Here is a 27860-nt window from a genome sequence, read left to right on the forward strand (position 1 = left end):
GATTTTAAATGTATGAATTTAGAAAACTTAATGTAAAGTGAGAGGAGATTCAGCGCTTAAAGGTGCTTGCGAGTGTGAGAATACTGCTCTGTATCAAGGTTAACACAAAATTACGTTAAGAGTAAGATTAGGGATATGCTAATATTAAACAGAGCATTCAGAAATTACATGCAGAATGTTAAAATACCAAGAGTCAAATATTTTTGCATTTGTTTTAATAGAAAACAACGATCTATAATCATTTATTATTATTATGCTGTGAGAGGATATTTGTCTGCTTTTACTTTCATTTATTCATTTAAACATGTGATCCATACCATAATATGTAAACCATGTGAACCATAACATTGTCATATGAGAACTTTGTACTGATACAAACACAAAGACCCACAATAAACATACTGAATTATCACCCATCTGGTGGTTCGTCCCGTCACGAGTCTCGTTAGTTTTGACCTCCTTAAAAGATGAAAAGAGTTTGTCAAATAGGAAAATAAATGAGCATCAGAGACACGTTAGCACTAAAAAAATATCACACCATACTGAGCTTATATACAAACTCAAACTCTGTTAATAATTCCCATCCCTCCAGTAGCTAATTCTGTCCTGTAATGGATAAAGTGTTGAACCTGTACTGGTTCCTTTGAAATGCTCCACAATTTTTTGTGCTGAGCCTTTTGAAACTCTGTAATGAGCAGTACTGAGTGTACTGTACTTTATATATAAATATGTAATTTATAGAGATAGGTTAAATATGTACAGGTTCCAGTGAGGTGTGGGCTTACAAGAAAACATACGGAACAGATGCACACTAATAAACCTGCTGTAATCTCAGTCTATTTGAATTTAAAGACTTTCTGCAATCTGACTTCTTCCAGGTTTTATAAAGTCCCTTTCCATACAGTAAACCTACACATATGTACTTAAAATGGGTTCTTGTTTTTCTCAAATGAGGCCACAGAAGCGATTGGGGACCTGAATGACATAAAAACAAAGTGTGTTCATTGCTTTTGACAGTGTGTACTGTGAGTGTACAAGGCCTGACCTCAGAGCCACCGAGGTGTCATGTCAGCTTCACAAACCACATTGTTTTCTTAACAGATTGGCAGATGTGACTAAACTCATTGTGAACAATTAATGAGTTGTCCTTTTCATTTACTAGCAGATTATACAGAAACCCTGAGAGTCAAGTAAGGAAAAAAAATTCTGGTGATGTTTTTAACTCAATAGCTAACCGGCTAATAGCTAATGACAGATTGGCACGGATTACAAAACATCACTAGCCAAAAGAAAGACAGTAATGTCACACACAATATATGCAGGCTACGTTGTTGTTAGAGAACATTTACAAATTAAAGTTCACCTGCATGAAAACATGAATTAGTCCTGTTTCTCACATTTTTCTTTTTTTACATTTGTTTTTCTCACTCGTCTCAGGACTTCTGTACTCATACAGGTCAAAAAGCAAAAAACATTGTGAACATGAACCACGAGCCAAGACAACTGGCCCAGTCTCCCCAGTGAAGAACTCAAGTTGATGTGTGATGCTGGGTTGTATTAGCAGATATACACAACAAAGCAACATTGTCAAACTCAGTGAAATAATAAAAAAAGAGACATCGTAGCTAAATATATACTGTATATATACTGTATATATATTTTTCACACCCAGAGAATAAAACGCAACCAGTTACATTCAAACAGCAGTGTCAGTCAATGCATCAAGACTACCAAAGTTATATACAGTATTAACAAAAACTACAGGCATCGTCCATATACTTTTGTCATACTTTACAACATTGGAGACTGGAGACTTCACAAACCTTTTGAAGAGTCACAGGAACATATTTAATACATAAATACACAACTTAAAATGGTACGTAGGAGTTACAAGGCTTTTTGCAGGGTTGTGATGAAATAATTGGAGCTTCATAAATGATTACGACGCATCACGACACAGCAAATGACTCGTTTTATGAAGATTTCATTACGTTGTCACTGTACATTAAGAATTAGTTGTTGTGACAACCTGTGAGCCATACAGTTTATGATTAAACGGAGAAACTGTCCTCCAGATCTGACATATGAAAAGCACAAACTGTATGTGTGATACCGCAGCCTGATTTCACATGAAACCTGTGGCTGGGAATACTGTATCTGACATTACTTCAAGCATTGGCAGCCAACAATGCTTTTTCACAAGTGAAAACAAGAGCTGTTTCACATAAACATGTTACTCTTCCTGTTGTGTACAGAATCAAGTGCTTTAGGTCATCACAGTGATATGAAGAGCTGATGAGAAACATGGAAAATCGGGACACACAACACATTTTTGTTTTCAGTTCTCAATAAAACACGCCTTTTGGAAAAATGAATGCGAGTCTTTAGACTTCCATTTTTAGTGTAAGGAAACATGTTTCTGCTCTGATATTATGACATGGGCAACTCTTTCTTTCTCTACTTTCAAAAACAGGCAACACAGAAAAGTGATGGAATCCACCAAAGATGGTGGCAAATATTGAGGGCCGACCGATATGGCGGCGTGTTGCAAACTCCCACTCAATAACCCCCAGCCTATTTCCCACCAGTCCCTTTGAAAAACACAGAAGAAAAACTAAAAATTATTTGTCAATGTCCCACACAGTCACATAAGATGGTTGCTTCATGATTGAATGCTTCTGAGCGTAATGTACCCATAAATACTGTATTATATACCTTAAAACATGCACACACACACACACACACACATGCGCACACCTTCATCTTGTCCTCTTTACAGAAATGTTTGAGAAACAAAAATATTTACATGTGCTAATAGTGACTTGTGTTCCCAGCATTGTGGACAATGTGTTGAAAATGAAGAACTGAAATGAGGAAAAAGGAAACAAAGGTTTTGGGTTTGGGCTGACAGCATGACTGTACATAAGTGCAGTGATTTCTGAGCAGGTCTACAGGCTGCTTTAGCTAAATGCTTCATAAAGAACACACACATGACAATATCATCACATGTGCTTCTGAATAAGGCTGCGTTCAGACTGAAATTAGCACTGCTTAAAACAATGAGCTTCCTCTGTGATTTAAATGGAGACGCTGCTCTTGTGGTGTCGTCACAGGGTCATCCTATAAAAAAGTTAAACCTGCCTCCACTTTTGCCGCCATGCAATTCAGCATCACCAACCAATGCACATTCCTTCTCATGCCTACTGTACACCTTACAATCAATAAGAAAAGACATTTCCACCATGATCACTTTTCATTCGATTAGTTTGGGTGTTTTTTCTCTTGTCTTTCTAGATGCAATACTCACTAACCAAATGCATGTTGAAAGAGTTATTGGTTGCTTTATTGTTACTCCTTTGCAGACTAACTACACTAACTACGCTGCACTTGACAGGGAACAAAATTCACAAAATCCACAATCTTAAGCCACGGCTAATGAAGATTCAGCTTTGTGAGTTAGCCAAATAAGAGGGATACCTTCTGAAGTTATGGCACATTAATTACAAAATTCAAACCAGCAATAAACCCACGTGTGCCTGGCGCACAGATAATCACTTGATTTTTCCAAATATACTGAGATTTGCCTAAACTTTAGAATGCATTTGTACACCAAACAAGCACTCTGGATTTGATTCCCAATTAAAGTCAATGTAGTTGCTTGGATTCCTGGCTAATATGAACAGAAGGAATTATTACAACCACCAATGACTAGACTTAAAATATGATCCAGTTTGAGTGATACATCCATGACTTTTAAAAGATGGGTTTGGATATTCCACTTCATCAGTTTTCGGCACAGTGCTGTTTTCAATCTGAACACCTGGAAATGCTCGTTACATCTGACTGGTTTGAGAAGCAGAAGGCCAAAGACAGCAGCGAATGGGAATGTGATGCGTTTATGTTCAGAGCTCCACTGTTACATTCGAGTGTAATGAGTAGATATTGGAATACAGTACATGATTTCATGATGGCCTCTCAGCGAGAACATTGTGTCGACAAGCCGCATTACAACCTACTACAGTATGTGGTTTAAAAGGTGCACATGTCGGTAAGGATCACTTAAACACGCTCAAACATTAGCATGATGAAATCCATAAAAATGAAGCCTGAAAGCTAAAGGTAAGATTCTGAAAAGCATCGGCACACACTGACTGCACAGATAAACAAACACTGAAACAACAAGAAAAACAGCGAAAGTTTCTGTGACGCTGGCAGCAAATCATGTTGGTATTTAATTCTCATTTCATTTTGAACAAAAAAAAAATGTCAGCTTCAATAAATACTGCATGGTATTTATTTCATTTAATAAACAAGAATATGTTCAGATAAATTAAGTTTAACGTGAAAGATATAATATAGCTTTAATATATTAACATGAACCTGTTAGACGTCTTATCTTCTTTCTGATTCTGTACTGGAATATAAAAAATAAATGAGGCAGGCAAGGATTTCTTGGTTTGGCACTAACCATGTCAGAAGAATTTACAGTGTAACCAAAGGCTTTTTGTGCACAACGTGACCCCAAAAAGGACAGTCAAGCAGTTAATATTCATCCATTTTAAAACAACTTAGTCAGGCAGAAAGATCACAACAATATTGTGATTATCAGAATGCATCTTGGTCTGAGTGAAGCAGTTCAGTTGCAGACTGGACACAAAACAAGGCGTGCGAATAGCTTCTATCGAGCTTGCTGTACAGCACTGTTAAAGGGCCCGCGTCCGTGCGACAGACAGGTGACAGCTTCCTTCAGGTGGGTGAGAACCTGGGTATAAAACCCTTTTCCTCACTCTTTGCTTCTGACACTGTATCTATAGGAAGAGGTTCCCTGGGTGCCACAGAGCTCCGAATGTGCTGCAGTTTTTAAGGGGGGTGGGGCAGGCAGGGTTTGGGGATAGTGCTGCTGTCAGGCAAAGGGGCTGTCTGACTTTAGCATGGAGGCCTCTGCCTCGTGGCAGCCTTTGCCGTTCATGTGTTCTGTGTTGCTGTCGATGCTGTAGCAGCCCTGTACCTCAGTGATGGAGGACGCCGTGTAAGACGCTGAACGCATGGCATCCGAGTGGTTTCCTACGCTGCTGCTAAACTGGATATGGTACTGGTTCCAGTGCCTCCTCAGAACCGCTTGGACCTAACCAGAGAAACCACATTTCATTTATTAGTGTTGCAGTTCCTTCTTTAGCTGAACTGCTTATGAATAATTCTTTAACATACAAAGTAATGGCTCCATTTCTGTTTAGTTAGATAAGGAGATCGATCTCCTCAGAGCTGATTACTTAACAAGCTCCATCTTGTTCAGTTAATCCGTATGCAAGCAAAAATTGCAAAAACAACCGTTTAGGGGGATTTAAAAAGGGAACTAATGCTTGACAAACAACAGTTTATCCATCCACTCAGGACTTCTGTGCAGCATCCATGCTGTTCAGCGTTGGGAAGCTACTGTTTGATTCACATATAAGCAGATATGTAAATATTTGATGCCAGGTGCTGTCGCGAGCACAGTGTCATGGTGTTATAGTAACCACATTTAATACCCTTAATATTTGTACAGAGTGTATCTGTCAACCTGCAATATGGCTGTGGAAACTGCACAGAAATGGTAGATGGATCAAAAAATAGATGCAACATGACTTTCTCACTATTTTTAACAGATTAAATAAATGAGACACAACAGGTTAATTACTGATCCTGAGATGTGCTGGAAGACGTATGTTTTCTGTTTGGACAGATGCTAAGCTAGGCTAAACGCCAGCCCTGACATGGAACTGATATCAACCTTCTCATCTTACTTCCTGAAAGAACAAAAAGAAGCTATTTCATAAAATGTTAACTATTCCTCCAAACAGTAATGTGTTACTTCTCTTAATTTTATGTTCTTGATTCAACTTTTTGCAATTTTGAGGAAGAGAAACTTGTGTCCTATCAAAACCTATTTGGATGTACTTTACATGTTCAACAATTTCTGAATAAATGCAAAGCAGTTGGACTTGCAGGTTTGAACATGTGTCTGCAATATGTCTTTATTTTGCTGTGAATTCTTTCTGAAGCACTTCCTGACATGTTTTGATCAAAGGCTGGTATACATGTATTTTATGTGCCTACGCTCCTGTATATGGGCAACACAATGTCACTGTTTCTTTGAACATTTAATGAGCTCAGGCTTTATATATGATGCTCTATAAAAACTCAGCTATGAGCTCATGGCTTCACACCATGAAGAGGAATTATACAGCGGGTCTTGTAAGACTTCCACTTCTGGCAATAACACACTATTTTGTATGCAGATCAGTCACCTGCATAATTGGTAGCAATTAGTGTACAGGCCACGGCTGCTTGCCAGCAGTAAATAATCTTTAATCCTAAGCAGAGCAGTCAAGACATTCCCTCATCCACCATCCTGCTCAGAGGGACATGCAGAGGAAACTATGCTGATCACGAAAAGGAAGTGTGGGAGAGTGTGTGTTTGTGTGCATGCAGGTCTAAAAATCATAGAAGTACACAACCCCCTCTTACTTCTCCATTGAAAAAGCAGAAGATGGTGGCCACCAGCAGACCCTGAAATTCAAAAAATGAAACATATGAAAAGGAGTAAAGATATACACAAGTAATTGTGTCATCAGTTGATTGTAGGTGAAGTTTTAAGGTGCTATGAAACCCAGCATCTGAGTACATTTTGTGAGCTGATTCAGCCTGTTGCCCAAGACCTTCTCTCAGCACTGCCCATGCTGGGACAGCTCAGGATGATCAGATAACGCCTTGCTAACCTCCAACTGATTTCTGGCTCTTTTCAGCTCAGATAATACGTGCCTTCCTTCCTGTTTCTGTTCCCTGCGCTACAACATAAACAAAATCAGAGGCTGATGTGAATGTTTACCGCGAGCTAAGAAAATAATGGGCTTTATATACCGGCAACAGCTCATTTTAGTAAAATACATGTCTCTGGCATCGGAGGAAGGCGTCACTAACACGTCACTGAGATTCACAAAAAATGGACAACAGGACTTTAACAGCAGTCTCTAAACTCTGAATACCATTCTAAGAATATTCCCTGCATATATACCCAGCTGTTATGTATTTCTTTAAATGGAAATGTTCTTGGAAGTTGGTAACAATCGTCAGCCACAGCTAAAAGAAGGATCACATAGCCTATAGCTGCTGGAAAAATACTTAAATGTGACCATCGTCTCACCTGGTAATGCATTAGTATGTGCATGATGTAGTCGTAGATTTCAGACGAGACCCGTCCCGCTGGCTTGTAGGGAAGCAGGACAAACTGAATTCCCAGAAGAGGCACCAGGATGAGGGTGGCTCTCACAGCTTTCATGTAGAGACTCGACTCCGCCTGATGGGTCGCCTTCAGTTTGGTGATGAGCACTCGCACAATGTTTAGGAGAAAGAACAAATTGACCTGGTTGGGAGCACCAGAGAGGACATCAACGAATCAGCTTAATATTTGGGCTATCAGCTTCTGTCAGCTGGTTACATGCTTTCATGGGATGAGTTGTAAATTTACCTTCTTAATTACGTAAAATGTGTGCCAGTGAATCATTCATTAACACTTAACACTTAACACCTCAAGCAGTCAGTTAAAGCCAAAAGTACAAATAATAAAAAATAAGATGATATTTTACAAATGCTACAGGTTGGAAATCATATCTATGACAGTCCTTGTTTTAAACTCCTATTTTATATCCTAGATATTTAAATGTTGATGTCTTTGTAGTAGCTGTCTGATGTTTGTGGGTTAAAAAAACGCTATTTTGAAATGAGGCACAGTTACAAACCCAGCAATTTAACAATAACGGTTCAGTATGAAAAAGTCCATCAGCAAGACTTTTTTTGGAGCGTGAAACATGAACAAATCATGGTAAAAGCTTGTCTGAGTACTGAACATTAAGTCCTAGGAGAGTCTTAAGGGACCAGTTTTCTCTGACGTGCAAGCTGTGCTGATTAGGTGAATTCCTAGAATGCTACATGGGCCTGGGGACCGCGTGTGGCTCCTTCGAGGGGCAGATGCATCGATTTCACAAGATAAACGCAATTAAGCATGCTATGAAACAACATCCTGCTTTTAGGCCCCCCGCAGTGTCCTCTCAGAAGAAGGTAAAAGCAGTTTTTTTTTTTTTTTTTTTGTTTTGCGCATTGCACAATAGAAACAGTGGTTTATTTTGCTGGCTCAAAGACTGAAACTTCTCACCAAAAGAGCAGCACAGATGGGGCCGTGGATGATGTAGAGTAGCGATGTTTTGGAGCTAATCCAACAGCTACGGCAGAGGAGAAAAGACAACAGAGAGGAGATTACACAACAGTGTCAGTGCATCACGGGGCTGCTGACCGGTCATGCAAATCACCGGCTTTCCTGAGAAACTAATTAGCATAAACAGCTTAGTGGGGGGGGTTGATGAAAGAAGCCACCAGAGAGAGCTGAATGCTTTGTTCAACAAGATGCAGACAAACATTATTATTCTTACTAATTATAAATGTTGGCAAAATCTGTTTCATCTCACCTCAATTCACCTCTGTTGTTATTATTGTTGTTTGACCTTTAATACTTGCATCATTATAAGCTGTCATATGAACTCTGACAGAACATGCACTTCAATGCTTACTTGTCGTTGTAGTAGTAACTTCGAGCAACGGCATGTATGGAAGCGGGAATGAGAGGAAAGCCTGCACACACACAAAAGAAACAACAACAGTAATAATAATAATTAGATTTGCAGTCAGAAAACGTTTTTTTAAACTCATTATCCTGTATTTACAATGAAAATGTCAGCAATAATTTGGGGGTAAAACTGTGCACAGACTGATAGCCAGTCCATCATCAAAACAGTCTACACTGTGAACAATGTTTATGATCATTTATTTCACAATAAGCCCTCCAGAACTTATATTCCAATTAACTTGGTGAATACAATTTTATCATTTCTGATGACACCAAAAAAAAAAAAAACTGTCTGAAACTATGGTGATAATGATTTAATAAAGTAGCATTAACAGATTGAGGCCACCATTACTTAATAATGACTGAGAGCAGAGTGGCTGTCATTGGCAGCACACATACCATACCAACCTGTATTATTCAGACTCACCCCAGCCTAAAAGATAGTACCACATCAGGTGCTGCTTCTCAGCAAACACGGCCACCACGATGAGCGTGTGCAGGTAGATCCCTTCACACAGCATCCAGAAGTAATTACAGCCAAACAGGTACAGATGAATGAACTGGGACACTTTACAGCTCATCTGAGGGAGAACAACACACACATTATGAACACGCATGGTGATTGTCACATGTCTTGTGCTGCTTATTGCCATGCGCAGTTCTTTCTGAAATAAGTAATGAAGCTATTATAGGAATAAAAAAATCCATCAAAGCCCCAAGAGTTCAGCGTTTAGAGCAGCTCATACTCTGATTTATGTTGAAATACTAAAACTAAGACAAAAAGAATGTAAAACAAGTAAAGTTAATATTCATGATAAAGAAAACTAGAAACTCACTGGATTCCTCTGCACAAGCTCCTGGTTGTTTGCCACTGCTGTTAACCAAATGATGGTGATCACAGAGTTCAGAACAAAAGAAAAAAAGAGGTTTTTGTGGAGCGTGATCCTTTGGCAACTTAAACTCCTGCAAGAGGACAAAGGTGACATTACATCAAGGCGATATCAATTCATGCAAAGAACACAAACTGCATACACAAGGCATGTTAAGATGAGGTTTGTTGACTCACTTGAAATGGAAGAATATTCCGAGGGAGATGAACAGGGAGGTCAGTGACAGGCCATGTCCGATGAGAGTTAAATAAAAAAGATTCATTGCAGTCTGGAAGGAGAAGCAGACACAAAGTCTCAAAGAGTCCAGTATACTTTTGTGCCAAATTTTAAGAAATTCGTTCAAGGTTTTCGTGATATATTGTGTTCATGAGAATGGGACGGAGGTACACATGTACAGCCGGAAAACATAATGCCTGGCATGGGATAAAAATGTTGTGATGTAATGATTCCGGTGACCCTTTAGCCTTTCACTGAGTGTCAGGCCACAGACCAGATCAACACAGTTTATACTGCAAAGGACAGACTCCCATTATACACGATACCTGCAACCTCCAGATGACGAATTCTAATGTTTGAAATTTGAATCCCCTGACCTTTCTCTCAGCTCTGCTTTTAGGCTAAAATTTCTAAACACACGTCACATATGTTATAATAAGAAGACTGTCACACACGGGTTGGGGAAGGTTGACCTTTCTTGGTCCTGGGGGGGAAGCTGTACTTTATTACGGTGACTATTTTGCAATGACTATTGTTTCATTCAAATAAAAACAATTGAAGCATCTGGAGAGAGCAAACTGAACAGTCCACACAAGATCTATTGATAGATATACATTTTATATGCATTCTATGACATTTTATAAAGCGACCTACCACTCTGCCTTCACTGGTGTGTTCGTTACAGCGGGTGTAGTTGGTCCACGTCCGGTTGCTCTCCGGATGCAGGAACCAGTGACCACTGTCGGTGCAAATCTTTGTAACCACCTCTGCAGGTAAAAACAGTACATAAATGTTGTTGAGGAATATTTCAATCATGTGGGCTGAATTTTATTTCTTGGTATTTACTGTTGGCAGCAAGGCAAACCTGGAGGTGAAGTTAATAAAACATCAGATCAAAATGCAGGTTGCTATTGAAAATGAAGTTAAGGAGAAGTTTCCCTCAAGAGCAGTCCAGTTAAAGACAGATTTAATATTTGTATCCCATAAAGTTAAAATCATGTTCTGAAACTCCATCAAACACATTAATACACATGAAACTACTGAGAGCAGGGATGAAAGGGACTGAATCTAATTATATTTCTGCACATCCTGTTAAAGGATGTTCTGTACTGAGGCTGTGGGTCAGTGATTAAAACTAATCTAGTGTTTACATATTCATGCATATACACAACTGCACACATAGAAACACATGTTTAACAGGTTGGCTACCCAAAGTAAAAGTCAGATGAGTCAGCACCTTTGCAACCGCTGGGAGCCACAGATCTTACCTGAAGGATCAAAATCCTGGAAGTAGTCTGGGCAGTGCTGTTCTGAGACTACGCCTGGCCGGGTGTCATCCCAACACAGCCAGCCATCCCAAGTCCGGTTACACATGGGCTCTGAAACTACAGAAGCAGTGACAGGAGCTGAGTCATACCACCGTCATGAGTTTTCTAACATCTAAAAATGAGCAATAAATGGGACTAAACTAAACTGGAACTTTTACTCAATCATGAGGTATTAAAACAATTCAAACAGTAATAAACAATCGTGAAGACTTCATGTTCAGGACAGGTGACATGACAGTCTTATGCACACCTCTTCAGACTGTATGAGTGGATACACTAAGGCCGGAATGACAGACAGCCTTAAACCACAGAAACGTGAAACAGAACAAGCTACCTTCTCTGCTGTGGGGAGCGTCCTTCATTATCTTCTGATAGCACTCAAATTGCGCTGTGACTATTTGGTTCCTGGTGAGTCCTATGTCGTGGTAGACGTTGTTTGGATGCTGCTGCTGGGTTTCATTGACCTCCAGGCTGGCCTTCACAAAAATCTGCAAGGAAGGAGAGAAGATGCGAATCCATCTTTTGAATTCTGGTTTTAAATGAGAGAAATTAATCCAAAGTGGTTCTGGATGAAACATCAGACATGAACACTGAACAGCCAAATCAGGCGAAGAAAATGTTACTTCAAAGTCTGTATACAATAACAAAATCTGAATTCTTCTTTGATGGAAGATTCACAAGATTATATTTCTAAAATGTTCACCTCTGTGTGGTATTCCAGACCAAACCAAGAGATTTATAAGTTAAAATGGACAAAAAAAAGCTGTATTTTTTGGAGTTGAGCACTGAGCTTCATTTCAGATAAAGCATCTGCGTGCAAGCATGTGTCTGGACTCAATTTCGGTTGTGATTTCTTTGGGGACGTATTAAAGCAAGACAGTCATTATAGCCCACTTACAACGCCAGGAGAGCAAGTCTAATATACACAGGCTTCCATTAAATCCATTTGCACTCCTTGGAAAAGATGACATCTGTACAGAAATATTGCCAAACAGACATGTCCAGCCTATTTATTACACAGCAGATACCAACCTGAAGCAGCCTTTTAATCCTCCAACATAAACTGAAACTGACATGAATAAGCCCAAACATGTCACACAAAGTACATATTAAACTACAGTACCTATAAAATGCAGATACATGTGCATATCTTTTAATGCAGTCTTTTCTTTGACTGTGTTATAAATTCAAATGTACTGACAAAACAAACAAATAAAACTCCACTGCAGTGTCATGTAACATTATACAACATACATGTCAGAAACCTAATTAGTGACCAGCAGGGTTTTACAGCAACCGTGTCAGTGCGTACAAACATATTCCCAGGAATTGCACACCTCTAAATTTCAGTAAATAAGCTGTAAAGTTGCTACTTCCTAACACGGGCAGATCTAATTTTGTTTTCTCCCATGTAACCTGAGATGCAGTGTGTGTATTTTCACTGTTTGCTTGTTTGATTGCATGCAGACGGTCCTACCTTTGTAAGGTTGCACAGCAGCACGAGGGCCACCATCCCACCCCGCCCGACGCTGTCCGTCTTCCGTTTAGCCATGTCAAAGCTGGCTGATGATTTACCAGCTGCGGATCTGGAATGGAGAATGAGCAATTAAGTCCTGTCATGAAAAGCAAAATAAAATCCATCCATAAAGGCCACTTCACACCATTCTTCATCTCTCCCACTGTTGATAAATGGTTCACCCAGTGGCTTGAATCTACTTGACCTGCTGCTACCGTTATTTCCCATCACAGTCAATTAAACCTGGAACAGACGGTAAGATCAGACTTGACGTGTTCACAGCAATATACAAAGATCTTTTGATAGTTACAACTGACAGGTCAGTAAGATTAAACACCTTTGAATTAAAAGAATCAGAAAACCTCGCCCTCGGCCACTTTGTACTCGCTCACATTTTACAATACAGTAACACTAATGAAGCACATTAAAATGCACACTAAGTGGAAGGCAGACTGCTGTTAGAGGCAATCCTTACTATCACCAACTGTACATTGTAAGTCTGAGCTAAATGTACCCACATGTTAGTATTTTGTCTTGGCGATACAAGAACAACACCACTGATAAATTATTAGCTCAAGAAAACCACATGGGTTTAAGTTCCAGCTCCCTGACAAAAGTCACGTAAGCAAAGCTGAGACTCGTAAGCCAATTCTATCACTGCTGCTGTGTGTTTTGTGGGCCGCATCTCCTTTGCACTCTATCATAAATTCCCCCAGTGTGACGGCAGCTTTCCTTCGGTTAGTGGGTGTGTCACACATTCATTTTTAAAAGGTGGTGTTGGTGTCTCATCAAAGCAGAAGTACAGAAAGTCGTTTGCAACAAAGCTGCAGGCCACTGGGATTTCATGTCACTGCTGCTGCATAGCAGATGAGACTAAATTCAAATGGAAACACATCCCCCAGGTTGTACAAATCTGCTTCGTAAAACGGTGTGTGTACTAATGCTCGGGTAGCTTTAGATAGCGTAAGCCTGCCTGCTACAGCTGCTGTTCAACTATCAAAGAGTTACAGGTCTGCCACTGTTCCAGTTCTTTTACACCAGACTCTGGAGGCTCCGTGGACCACTTACAACAACTACTTTTGGTTGTGTTTGAGAGAAACCCACAGTCGTGACATCATGTCTGAGTGCTCTGCAACATCTTAAAATGTATTTTCATGAGCCAAGAGTTACATACTGGTGTCCATGGTAACCACAAACAGGTTGTCAGCATTGTTACAAAAAACAAATACAAATCATCAGGTTCTTGTAGCAGCATTGCTTTCAGTATGAAACTTTGTGTAACAAGCATTTTTACTCTGAGCAGCTGAGAAACAAAAAGAAACAGGAAGGATGGGAGAGAGAACCTGAATGCAGGATGGCACACTTGTAGGTATGGCATTCGGGAGTAGATTACATCTCATTCAGAAGCGAAATTTAATAACATCTTTCATACCTCAGAGGAACTAGGTCATCACTTGTACTTGCAACTTGTCAAGTCTCATTAAATTTGGTAAAATGGAACAGCTTAACCAACACTGCAACAGGAAAATGGTAAAATGCATTTATGAGGCAAGCAACTACAAAATACAGGGCCTTTAACTTCAGGAAAAACATATTTATTTGCAAGATTTGACATCCTGACGTGTGGCTTAACGAGGCCTAAAGAACAAATGAGAATAAGTCAGCGTTTAGGAGGAAAGCCACATGAAGAATAATTTTTGAGCCATAACTGTGTGAATAAATGAAAAGTATGAAAGTTGGGGAAAAATGTGCAAGAAAGAAAGCTTCCCTTCAGCCCAGACTGCAGAACTGGCTCCACGTCTCATGTAGAGATCTGCTAAGAGCTCTGAATTTTAATAAACTAGTGCATAGCTTCGCGCATAAGCTGGCTCAGACAAAAGGACTGTTTTAAAATAAGACCACCCACTGCATGTTTACCACTGTACTTTTAATATTACAAATCACGCAAATAACACAGCTGTATGCAGGACAAGCCAGTCTTACAACACAGTCACATGTGAGGATAAAGCAGTCAAAGCAGATCTGACCCAGTCAAAGTCTTCCTGCAGCTCTATCACTGGGGGGACGGGCCCAGTGCCTCCTCGAGTCTGCTCACAGTTAAATCTGTGTTACACTGGGGACTGGAGGTGAGGAGGAGGGGCTTACTGAAAGTGGGATTGTAAAACATTATGGTGATGTGCAAATTGGAAACAGCCAGGAAAAAGATCAGCTGCTCTTTGTCACACATGCATGCATGGAAACACACAAGAATGCACATGCACACACAGACAGACGCACACACAGCCCTCGAGTCCGCCAACATCCCGAGCTGTTTCTTGGCAGAGGCTGTGTTTCATACATTAGCGGACCGATACAGAGGATACATCTTGTCAGACGGCAACACAGAACAGACGTTACACCAAGCTTCTCCAATAGCAGCTTGAACGTCGCTTATAGCTACTTGTGATTTGTTTCTCGTTCCATTTTCCTTGACTATAACTTATTTTAAGCTGTTGTTGCACCATTTAGCTAATCCTAAAGTTGGAAGTGAGAAAAAAAACTCTGAACCCCTCCCATTTAAATGAAATCCATTTAACATGGGAATTTCCAGCATGACATTTTGTTCACTTCTGCCATAAATACCTCCTTTATGACGGAAACAAAATAAATCACTATGTTTTGAAGAGTCAGTGTCACTGGCAGTGGCAAGCACCATAATGCATATAGCAGCATGTGAACTGACACTGAACAGCTGACATGATCAGTAGTTCAGGATGTCCCAGCTCAGCCTTACTGTACTCATGTAGTCTAACATCTGATGTTTTTCATGGTTCTTGTAATCCTTTTAACAAACTCTTTGTTGCATGTTGAGTTCTTGTTGGCTGATTACGTCCCTGTGGATGCTGTTGTTCCCGGGCTTCTCTTCAAAAAGAGATCTTAATCTCAGAGACTGTCTAACTGTAAATTAAATTTCAAAAACCTGAACATAATGATTCCCTTACCTTAAAGCTGCACTGAATTTTTAATGTCATACTTTAGGGCAGTGTGACTGATTTCTGCTTCTTTTCCAAATCTCCACTTATCCTGCATTTGCCAGAGATTTTTGTTCTGATGCAGAAGAGCAGCTAGATTTGCTATCTGTCTTTTCTTAAGACACAACGTTATCCAAAATAATAATTTTGTTTTATAACTAATAAAGTTAATAAAGCAAACATGAGCTAATGTTAATCAAAATGTCACTTTTACCTTTCTTCTCCTACCACTGCACAGATGTAGACACAGCAGCAACACGAGTCCAGATAATAAGTAAAAGATGGTCCACAAACCAAAAACCCTGAAAATAACTAATAAAAACAACCACATACTCCATGAATATTTGTTGCTAAATTCAGCTGAGAGCTGAGAGAGCAGCCTCTACAGAGGCACAACACTTGATTATTGGTCTGTTTGGGTCAACTTCATCCAACCACGAACCAGTGCGAACTGTGGGTGGTCCACTATTATCTGTAGTGCCTCAGAGGGTTTCACAGAAGTGGTTAGTCATGTACACTTCGCACAAGAGCTGACATCACCTATTACATCGGTCCGCATGGAGAAAGATACCTGGAAAAACAGTCTGTGCATGACAGCTGTTGTCTTCTCGCCCAGTGCCAAAGCTCAGCCCGCACTTAACTCCCACCGTCTCCGCAGAGATGTTGTGCTGTGCTGTAAACATCCTCCTGCCCTCACAGGATGTTTGCCGCCCTGCACTCCAAGTTCTGCTCAGTGGCATTTGAATGTCCATTATGCTGGCGAGGGGCTCTAAAAGCATTACTGCCATCTTCTATAGCAGGATACGGGCGTAACTAGAGGGGGGGGGGGGGGGGGGGGGCATGAGAATTGATGCAGTCTCTGGATGCAGGAGTGCTACCATTCAATATGTGATTTATGTGAGTTTTACATCTCATCAAAGCCACCACAACAGATTCCCTGTGGTTTGACAAGAAAGTAGACTGATAATTCTTGTTTTAAGGTGGCATTAGATATTTTTTAACATTCATCGTGTATTTGTAGCAGAGCGTTTTAGCATTTCAACAGGGAAAAAGAACAAACAACAGAGTAATAGATTTTTTGGTGCAAAGAAAGCAAAGTGTACTTTTCACAGTCTCAACTGGTACTAAATGCCCTCTGATGTATCGAGGAGAATCCGGTGAGATGGTAAAAAAATATTGTTGCACTGCAGTGTTTGCTTGATTCTGTTATCACTCTTATCAGGGGTAAGTATCTTATGCTTACTGCATAAACAAGAGACAAGAAAACACCCGGCACGGGAAATAACGCAGTTGTGCCTTCTGGATCTGCTTTCAAATGACCTGCAGTATATCATTTCAGAAACTGTGGGAGTCAGGAAACCTTTGGTTCAGGGTCAAGCACAGTTAGATTTATATAAGCCTGTAAATATAGGATTAATATATACACTGTACATCAGAGAGCACTGACAAGCTGATTTTTCTGTCGTACATTTTGTTTAGTAGGTATCTTAGTACTATCAGACAGTTGTTTAAACTCACAAATATCAATATTATTGGGCTAAAAAATACAGTATCGGTTGGCCTGTAACAGCAACAGCCCTCACACTGAGTCGTTCAGTAGCTGGGAAAACTATCTATCACCTGAGGTCTACAGCTGGTGAATGAACAGAAAGAGTGAGTGTGTGTGTGTGTGTGTGTGTGTGTGTGTGGAGGGGTTAATATCTCAGTACATGAGTTGTTGAGATCACCTTCTAACCAAAACCAAGCAGGACTGCAACATACATCTCTAAGACATGAAGCAAATGACGAGCTTGAATGTGAGAAAAAATTATGAACAACTGGATGAAATGCGCTGATGTAAGAACGTACACCACCCCTTTGGCAGTGCAATATGCTCCCACTGAGATATTTCGACATTCTCTGCATATGTGTCCTGCATCCCATCATGTGGATTTATTTGTCTCAGTCTTGAAAGCCATCGTCCCAACCTAATGTTGGAAACAAGTCTTTGCTATCCCTGACAAACCGAGGCTGTGATGAGTACAGGATCAAATGTGACCATACTAACACCAGTCCTGTCTTTCTCAACATGCCCCCTATCATGATGTGTTTACTTGACCCTGACAAACCCAGTTTCACTTTACATGCAACACGTGCAACACGTGTCCCCCACTCCGTGTCTTTATCAGCCAGTCTTACGTTACCTTAACAACAATGTCTGTTGGGAAACAGCCTGAGGAGTGCAGGTGTTAATGAGCAAGACGACATCCTGCATCCAGCTGAACTGTCTACACATGCATATGTTTGCTTTTAAGATCATATCAATGCAGATAATAGAAAACTATTTATTTTTTCTCTTTGATTCTGTCAGCCGCTGCCAAATGTTAACTTTCTAGTACCTTTTCCCGGATCTTCTTGCATGTATTACTTACTGTACATATTGTTCAGGAGTTCTACCCCTGTCATCACTTTTGTTTCACAAAAAATGTGAGTAATCCCTGAAAGGGAAGTCCTGACATGGACTGGGAGGAAGGAATCATAGAGTGAGTTTCCAGCCAGTTTGGTCTCCCACTGTTTTCTGTCATTTTACGAGCACAGTGAGAGCTGATGATTGAATAGAGTGGAAGATGGATCAATGAAACAGGAAATGCTAAGAAAAACCTATAGCTGTCTTCAAGAGATGGTGGGAATGGAGTAGAGGAACGACATGGTCCGTCTCAGATCTTCCTCTCTCAATCCACTAGACCAAATATAACTAGTGGACATGTCCCATAGGATCAGCTGTACATTTAATCTCTCCCATGTGACTGACAAAATGTCTGAATTAGACATTAACATCTCAGCCAGTGATGTTACCAAGCCCAGGACATGAGAGCAGACCTCATGCAAGCCTCCAAGTTGCCACGGGCACCACCAGATGTCAGGGAAAAAACAATAACAATCCCACGCAGATGTGAGGGAGGAGTCCTCTTTGCTGCATGAACAGACCTCCTCAACTCTCAATCCAGCCGCCCTGACTGATGCACACAATATTCTTTGCGTTAACATGGCAAGAGGAGGTTGTGTTGCAGCGATTGCAGCGCAGACAACCCAGATGCCGAAGTATTCCTGTCATTGCCAGCATGCCAACGTTGTCAGGGCAGGCACATGGATTACAACTATGCCACTGAAATGGAGAAAAGACTGTAATATTCTAATAAAAATGCAGCTCAAGGAGAACATAAAAAGAAGAATCTCACTCTGGTAAATGTTGTTTGATGATGTCAGATATGAGATATACAACCTCTCACTCATTCATGGTCATTCAAGCCCTTGACACTGTAGAATTAAAGGACAGATGATGCAGCCCAGTATCCCAAGGACTTATGAATATTGAAAGATTCTGTCACACACGATCTTCTTCCAATGCCAACCTTCACTGCCAGAACACAACACAGTGTGGCCTTTTTATAGCACGGCAGATAGTAACTGTGTGGGGGATGGGTTAGTGACTGGACATGTAGTATGTCTAATGGAGTTCTTGTCCCTTTGCAAACCAGTCATTAGTGTGAGCATTGCTTTTTTTTTCTTTTTAACAGTACCCAGTCCGGCCATAACCTTAATCATACGTTTTCTGGCCACATGGGGACAGTGAAACAAGCTGAAAACACAAAATTGACATGTTCTCACCTTAAAGTGGTGTTAAAATGTATGTGTTGGCGAACAGATGCAAATTTTCACAACACGGAGCAACAAACGCATTGACTTGGAGTCTTAATTTATGAATCAAATATTCAATTTGCAAGCCTGAAAATCCAAAAAAAAAGGAGCTGAAAGACACTAAAGTTCTGCAAAATGGAGGGGGACTTCAGAGTTGGTTGATGATTATTTGTGAGATCATCACTAGCAGTGAAATCTTGGATGACACATAGTCATAGATAGATAAAATAAAACACATAGATCATAAAAACATTATTAGTGCAGCTTGCAATTCATACCAGCCGATTGAGATGTTTAAAATGCTTTGGCAGTTTATTGACTGAGAACCCATAAAGGGTCTCAGTCAGGTTTGTTAGACTTCAGTGCACCACAGTATGAAGAAAATAAAGGTGTTTTAAAATTGCTGAAACCAGCTGAAAGCCCATCACAGCAGAAAATGGCTCTAAAAAGTACTCCTGTTGAGTACAAGTACAACGTTTTATGCACATCCCAAAAGGATGTGGTTCCACATCCCTATTGCAAAATACAGTACGTACAAGGTGAGCAAAACAATAATGAAGCTGCCCTTTCAAGCGTCCAAAAAAGGCAGTAACACAGATGAGTCATGCTGTGCTGAATGTCAAGTATGTGTCAGCATTTACAAAGGTCTGTCAGTTTAACGTAAGTTTTGAAAACATCATGAAGCAGTCAACAAATTCCCAGTGATGCCAGGTAATCAGTGCATGAATCCTACAGTGAGCACATGAGTCACAAAGCGGTTTCATGTACCGCGGGAAACGGGCTGGAAAACAGCCAAACGCAGTGGCATTATTAAAGAGGGCACCAGTCACAGCTCACTGGCGGAGACAGACGTACTGTTTCTGTATCAGGACTATTTAAAATCACAACACCGTGTCTCCAAACTGAACACAGAAATTAAATTAACACCTGCTGCGATTACTGTCGCTTCATGATTGTTCCATCATCCAAAAGGTTCATCAAAAAGAGCCCTTCTGAGGTGAAATTAGGAGCTCACTTATCAACCATTCACTCCAATCACCTTTCAATTTTTAACCAAATAACTGAAAAGAATAGTTTGACATTTAGGGAAATATGCATATTCTCTTTCTTGCAGAGAGTTAAATGCGAGGATTGATACCACTGTAAAAAATGCACCTGGAGCCACTTAGCTCAGCTTAGCATGAAGACTGGAGACATGGGAAAGAGGGTGCCTGACTCTAGCACGATCAACATGTTACACCCAGATAGAAAAGTATAAAAGTGATAATGATGATATGAACTCTTGATTCTGTTTTTACACTTTGGTCTTTGCATTAATTGAATAAATAAGATGTAATGTGGTCATTAGTGAGCTTCAGAGGTGAGATGAGGCAGGTGGATGCTGTACCTTCGAACAGAGCCAGGTTAGCTGTCTGCCTGTTTCTTGTCTCACCGTCATGCTAAACTAATGGTCTCCTGGCTGCACGTACATATTTCTCACACGGACGTGGGAGTGCTGTCCATCTTGTGTGTGCCAAACTGTTTGTAAAAGACACCAGTGACCGGAGGTACACCGGAGAAGATGACATGACATTTCCTCTCTGAAGCTGAAAGGCTGAAATCCTGTTCGTTTAAATACCACTCCATCATCACAAACACCACGGTTATCTTCAGTTACTCTTAAAGCAGGTTAAGAGTACTAAAGGTCTTACCTCTGAAAAAGGGATCCTATTCCAGAAGCCTCTACGCAAAGGAAAAAATAGCACAAATATCTCGGTAAAAATACACTCGATAAAAATAGACCGGGCTCCTCTGTGCTTTGCACCTGCATAGCTGCTAGTAATTCTCCTTGGTGTTAATGTAAATGTTTTGATGTCGCTATAGAGCCTGTAGGATGTGTTTTAAATAGCCTAACCTGCTGAGTATGTGCTCACTGCTTAACCTGACTCACACAGTCCAGCCTGGTGGGAAAGTGTGGCTAATTCCACCAATTCTTTCCACTACATGGAACCCCATTTTAACAGGTCACTCGATTTGTCTTGTCGAGTGCATTAAGTGCTCTGACAGGCTGGCAGCTTCACACAATAGCTTAAGCTTTCTCAGCAGGGTTTTTGTCCCTATCTGAGGGAAATCTGTGCTTCCTAACTGGCTGTTGCTTTTCACAGATTTTAGTTTCATGACCGTGACCGTGTTTGTTGCAGCGATTAGCAGTCATTAAACTGGCATACTAGCAAAAAGGAGATTATCGAATCAAAAACTGCCCAGATAGTTTAAATGGCTGTTTACATTTCTTATAGATTTTCTTTAGGGACAGTGAAGTGGTTCTTCATATTAATGAATTTTGTCAAAAAAATAGGCTCAATTATTAGCTGTTTGTGTTCTGTCTTTGGAAACATTGTGAACCAGGAAAGACGGGCTCTCTCTGTAAGCACCACTTACTAATCCTGCCTGTTTTCTAATTCATTCTACCCATCCAAACATTTCCAAAGCTTCATATGGCACTCACATTCTCAGAAAATGCCATTACAAATGTCCATTGCAAACATTTTACATAAAGGATTTATATGTTCAGCTGCACCGTCTGATTACATTTCTTTTAGAATTTATTACAGCGTGACCACATAAACAGTGAACGAGTGAGTAGTTCCCTACCAGTACCTCCACAACAAAAATAACCCTGGAGCTCAGTCAAATTCACAGCCCCAAGGAAGCCAAGGAATATCCTCCATGTGCTTGCTGTGGGCCCTAGACTTGACCTCCAAGGGAGCTATTAACGTCATTACTAACAGGCTCAAGTTTCTCTGTATGCCTTGGGCTTGTATGACAAAAACATTTAACTGCTTACATGAGTGAACTGCTAGGAAAATATACGGATCTTAAGTCTGAAATACTGTCTAAGGGGTATAAGAAAAACTGGAATTGGGAAACAACCACTAGTGCTGACATAAAGTAGCAGCCACATTGGGAAACAAGTGCCAAAGCTCACAACGGCACGTTTAAGACAAACCTTGCACATGGGATTGTGGGTAGATAATTAGCGAGCATGCTAGCATGCAAACTGACATTAGCAGCCAGCAGCAACAAGCTGAGGTGTAGAAGACGTGATCATGTTTGTGAGTGAGACAAGAATGCGACATTAGCGGGAAAACTAATATGGATTGTTCGAAGACTGTGGCTCGTGCAGCAGGTTGCTGTCTGGCTGTTACACCGTCTCCACACAGCAGCATGTTAGCAGAGAAGCTGCAGCTTCAGTCTGTCAACTGTGTCTACAAAAGGATAAGCACTGAGTGTAGGTCACCTGCTTCTTGTCCAAAACACAATCGCCGCATGCTATAAAGAGGGGATGTAACTTAACACATTGTAATACCCTTTTCTTCCTTCTCAGAAGACAGTTTAATGTAATTGGACTAAAGACTAAATTGAACAATTATGTCCTGTAAGCTTATGAATTTTCAAAAACAACCTTCTGCCAGAGGTTTTTGGCTTAACTGGCTTAGCTAAAATGACAAAATGCCTTCCAGCTGTTCCAAATCAAGTTTTCATCAAGTCATTCTAAGAACTGTGATAATGACCAGTGGGGACAATAATATACTGTGTTTGGACTTGGACCCAGGAAACATTTTAACTGCAATAATACACAGAGGTTTTTGGCCCAGCTCGCGGCAGCCTGAGTTTGACAATAATAATATTCACATTTTCACAGTTGAGTAGACTGGCTAATTGGAAATCCAACAGAAAAATCTGCTGCAGACATTTGCTCATAGCAGCAGATAATGCACACCCTCAGAAACTGCACAGCCTCTTACCACTGTTCTCGATCAGCAGTTCAAACTGCCAGCCACGGAACCCAGGCAAAGCTATCCAGATGCTGCTTGTGAAGACATTAGCCGATGACAGGTCTCGCCAGGCACCTTGAAATTAAACTTGCGAGGAAGAAAAATGACCCTCCATAATGTATGAGCGGAAAAATTACCTCAAAAGGTCTCACGTCCCCGAAACCGAATCCAGAACCTGAGGGGAGCGCTTTGACACTGGTGCATATGTGCATCACTGTGCTTTTGTGTAATGTGATAACTTCAGCCTGGGGTGCACAGACAGGAGAAAAGATATAACGTATACTGGGGTTACTGATTTGATCCATGCTGAAACGCAATGAAGGTTCAACTTGAATAAGTTTGAAGGATAATAAAAGATGTTGGAAACGTATGATATTGGCATCCATATCCTTTAATAAATACATGTGTGTGTTGTTACAGTGTCCACAACAGGAAAGCGAACACAGGAGGTGAATCAATGCGAAGCAGGCTGCAGAAGCCCAGTGTGCCTTGATGATTTATGAGGGGTGAAGTTTCATGAGAATCGTCATTACTCTTATGAATGTGAATCGGCCAGCCTCTGCACTCACTGGAGCTGGCTGTCAGCAGTGTTTGCAGGAGGGTGCAACAGTTAAACAAACATAATAGCACAACTGCCAATAAGGTGTCACCACAACAAGTTTAATATCACAACAACTGCATCTGAATGGAAGGTAGAGAGAACAATCAGCCCTTTGACGCTTGACTGCAAGGATGTGAGCCTGAATTCAACAGCCAACGCACCACAAAGATACTGCATGACTTATCATCTGCAGTGTGAATGAGATTCCACCGGCACAACCTTTCTAAATGCCATTGCTTTAGGAATAGATCCACCATGCCATGGAGATCTCAAGGGCTTCGGAAGCTATGCTGCCAAGGCCTTTGTTTCACCCACGTTTAATAGCTCTTTTCTGGACTCAGGCAGTAAACAGTCAGCATGAGAGTCTGAAGGGTTGGATCTGATAGGATCGGATGACATTGTCCACCGCACAATCAGCTCAGAGCATTTAGTGTAAGCAGCCCAGGCCATTGGAAGATGTCAGAGTAAAGAAAAGGCCTCACAGAATCATCTGACAGCGTTGCCAACTGGCTGCTTTTACACGTTCACGATCCAAAGTGTCCTGACAGCTGACGTGCAGGGATAGTGAAGTAGAAGCCCAGTTTTACTCTGAATGTTTTGGCATTTCTGAACATTGGTGACAGCTAACAAATTATGATCAAGTGCAATAAGCTCACTTGCTATCTTTTCTGTCAGTGAAGCGGCAATGACGTTCATAGCGATGCATAGACACATGTAGCATACCCTCCGAAAGATGGTAAGAGACTCGACTGATGGTTTTAAGGTTTGTTGCCGATCCATAAAGCAGCTCTATGGCCCAACGTGAGGACTGACAAAACAAACAAAAAACAAAACGATCACATGTCCGTTTCCACCTCTGTCCACAATAAACGGCTAACAATCACAGTACTTGTCAAACAGAGAGTTAACATATTTAATGGATATACATGCATAACGAATGATCAATTAATGCAGTAATAATTATAAATACAGCACACACAACCTTGTGCCTCCTCGGGGGGTTGCCATAATGAACTCAGCCTTTTGATGTTTTGTCGTTTTCGTTTACTTGTCTTAAATTTCTTTCTTATACTTTAAACTTTTATCGTTTGCCGTTCGTTTATTTCCTTCCTATCCAAGTGGCCTTTTGGTTTCCCTGGCAACGCAACACAAGGAGCCAGTGGGAAGTAGTGGTTTTCAAAATAAAATCTCTGTACTTACAAAATACAAAAGGATATCATGTTAAAAAGCATATAAAACAGATATTTCATTTTGGGGATTAACTTATCAACAATGCACACGCATTCTGGTGGACAAAACAAGAAACAGCAAATACAAAACTAAAGAAATGGGTTTGCTATAATTTTTTATTAGTGGTTACTAACTCAGAGTCGAGACATCCACAAGTGTTGAGATAAATCTGAGGGGTCATGCGGTGATCCAGTAGTATCTGCTTATTTTGTTGTGTGTAAACTGCTGGATAATTTTTTACCTCTGGTTGAACTGTTCATGAATCATTCACATGCAAGTAATGATGAAGACAACCAGGAGACAATCAGCTTCTTGCTACGAGGCATGGAGTTCGTCTTGAAGACAAAATAATCTGCTAAATTTAAAAATGTTTATCGGTTATTTTACACAAGACATTTCTGTATTCTTCCTGCACATGTACACCAATCAAAACTGAACGTTTGCTATGATGCCAGGCTTCTGTTAATAAAATCTGATCAAACCTCACCCACACAGGCCTGATGAAGCAGATTATAGTTTTTTAAGAGTTAAACTAATACTACCTGGTGCTTTCTTTAGTTGAACCAACATTAGTGGGTGTTCATTTAGTCATAATTTGTGTTTTTAAGTTTTCAAATCAAGTTTCCAAGGGTTTTTAGCTGTCGTATCTTGATGGGTTTTAAGTGTCTCATTCAGTATTTTACAAAGAACACAATCTTTCCTTAATCTATTTTAGTTCCACAAACTTATCCTTTTTTGTTACAAGAGCAAATACTGTGGGGGGAAAAACTGAAATACTTCTTTCAAGGTTATCTTAGTTGAGTTTTAAACATGTTAACAATTCAGAAAAAGTTTAAAGGCTCGGTGGCATGTAAAAACAGCACAAGAAAAAAAAAACCTGTTGACTTTCTACAGGGTTTCTTACTTGATAATTGCTTTGTTTTCCCAATAACATCAATATGAAAGGGCTACATTAAACTGTAGTTAACATACTGTTCATAGTAACCTATCTGAGAAGCCTTCATCACCCATGAGAAATCTGCAGCACAGCTTGCAGCAGAACTGCATCAAATTAGATTTGATGACAGAAAAAGACAATGAAAAACCAAAAACGACCCTGATGCATCTTTCTTCAGCACAATATCCCTTGCCAGTGGTGTACACCGCTGTCCCCCTCCTACGCTTCATCATCATCATCACCACCATCATCAGTCTTTTCATTTTTACTGTCCAGCCCACAAACTTCCAGCATGTCCAAATCTGCTGCTTATGTAACCATGCAGATGATTTAGCAACCAGTGACCACCGCTTTTCAAAGCCTTCGTGCTGAATGGAGCCGGATTAACTGCGCGTATTTCATCCCTTTATGTACTTTAATGGTGATTGTTAGATCTGCTGTCTGGCAGCTTGTATACGCGCAATCTGTGGCTACACGGTCAACCACAGCTGAGCCTGCCGTGCACGCAAACCGACCTTTAAATTGATCCTCGGGGTTTGCGTATCAGCAACATTAATCTAAGAAAATGCAGCGCAGTTTAGCATTACCGTAAAACAATATACATAGGATACACAGTGGGCTCCAGCTGAGCAAACCCTCATCATCACTCGACGCGCAACCGAAAACATCGTGGAAGAAAAGCCCCGTGAATCGCGTGTGCTTAAAGTCCGCGGTAGCTTTACACTCTACATATGGTGACAGGCCTATGAATGCACAAGCACGACCCGCTTGGATGGTCTAATGGTGTCCCAAAACGCACAGAAAGACCCCGGTTTCAGTACCACATCCACATCTCACATGCAGCTCTTGGCAGCGGAACAATTCAGATTAGCTGAAGCCAGTTACGGATGCTCTTTTCCAATGGATTCGTACATCACAGCCTGTTCTGTTTAATGCACATGCCTCGATAACCCAGCTGAAACGACCTGGATATACACACACAGCCATGAACAAAAATGCATTGTCAACTCCACATAACACACCGAATAGCACGCAGTTGGTACTGGTAGTACCTACCAGTAAAACAAAATCCAACAGCAGCGCAGGGGTTTGGACTGGAATACACTTTCAAGGCAATCCCCAAAGTGTCTTCGGCTCAGAGGACCAAACACGGTGGATCTCCGGCTCTCAATTGAGCGCAGCCGAAGCGGCTGTCAGGTTGCCTTTGGAAGGCAACCCACTACTTCCTGTTACATCATCAGTAGCCCACAGCTGAGGACCTGGGAGCTGTGCTGAATGCGGGATGGTTTGGCCCTGAACTCCCACACTTGTAACGCAGACTTGGAAGTGCAGTTTGTGTTGTTAAAATGTGGTTCATGCAGTCAGATTCGCTTTTTCCTAAAGCCTCCTCCCTCCTCCACCACAGTCTGTACAGCCACCATGCAGCTGGCAGGGATGCAGTGCCTTACTCATGGGCTCTCACATTTTTTATGATCCAGTAATTTCCCCAGCTGACAACATCACACACAGTAGTGTAATGGTAGATGAAGAAAGGCAGGGCCGTAGAGGACGAATACTGAGGACATGTCAAAGGTGTCCCCATCCCCCAAAACCCACTGTAAGTCATTTAGGTTTTTGTTTGTAAAGAAAGCTGAGATATTCTCTAAATGCGGCTAGGAAAAACCCAACACTAGCATTCGTCTCCCTGTGAAGTTGTTGGTAAGCATGTTAGCAGATCCAGAGCAACATTCACATGGGGTTGTATTTCTGCAATCCAATTTTCACTCTCCTTTTGGCTCTGTTTTGGTTTCCACCATCTCCTGATGGAAGTGTGTGGTTTTTTTAGCTGCTGCATGCTTACCTGTGTTCACCAGGTAGTGGCCAACTGTCTGTCAGCTGTTTGGTCCTGGGCAGGTTGTACACAGAAGAGTTTCACATCTGAAAACAGCTTCCTGCAGCTGCTGAGAGAAATCAGGCTGATTTGTGCAGTTAAGACTTTC

General features: G+C 40.9%; 1 protein-coding gene across 1 annotated transcript; it reads right to left on the minus strand.

Annotated features, from left to right (window-relative positions):
• Positions 1–1130: 1130 nt before the first annotated feature.
• calcrla (calcitonin receptor-like a) lies at positions 1131–27772 on the minus strand. The gene is made up of 13 exons (XM_046404238.1): positions 26938–27772; positions 12571–12679; positions 11428–11581; positions 11034–11150; positions 10420–10532; positions 9726–9817; positions 9496–9622; positions 9087–9240; positions 8604–8664; positions 8192–8258; positions 7184–7402; positions 6508–6549; positions 1131–5125 (listed from the first exon to the last, which is right to left on the minus strand). The coding sequence occupies exons 2-13, from the start codon at positions 12643–12645 to the stop codon at positions 4904–4906; spliced, it is 1443 nt and encodes a 480-aa protein (XP_046260194.1). The 5' UTR covers positions 12646–12679; positions 26938–27772; the 3' UTR covers positions 1131–4903.
• Positions 27773–27860: the final 88 nt, after the last annotated feature.

This window comes from Scatophagus argus, chromosome 11, assembly GCF_020382885.2.
Source record: "Scatophagus argus isolate fScaArg1 chromosome 11, fScaArg1.pri, whole genome shotgun sequence".
Taxonomy (NCBI): domain Eukaryota; kingdom Metazoa; phylum Chordata; class Actinopteri; family Scatophagidae; genus Scatophagus; species Scatophagus argus.

Coding starts and splice junctions, on each gene's coding strand:
- calcrla (XM_046404238.1), bottom strand. CDS start 12,645: ATGGCTAAACGGAAGACGGACAGCGTCGGGCGGGGTGGGATGGTGGCC. Junction 11,151..11,427: donor CGCTCCCCACAGCAGAGAAG/GTAGCTTGTTCT, acceptor CTGCTTCTGTAG/TTTCAGAGCCCATGTGTAAC. Junction 10,533..11,033: donor CCAGGATTTTGATCCTTCAG/GTAAGATCTGTG, acceptor TTTTACCTGCAG/AGGTGGTTACAAAGATTTGC.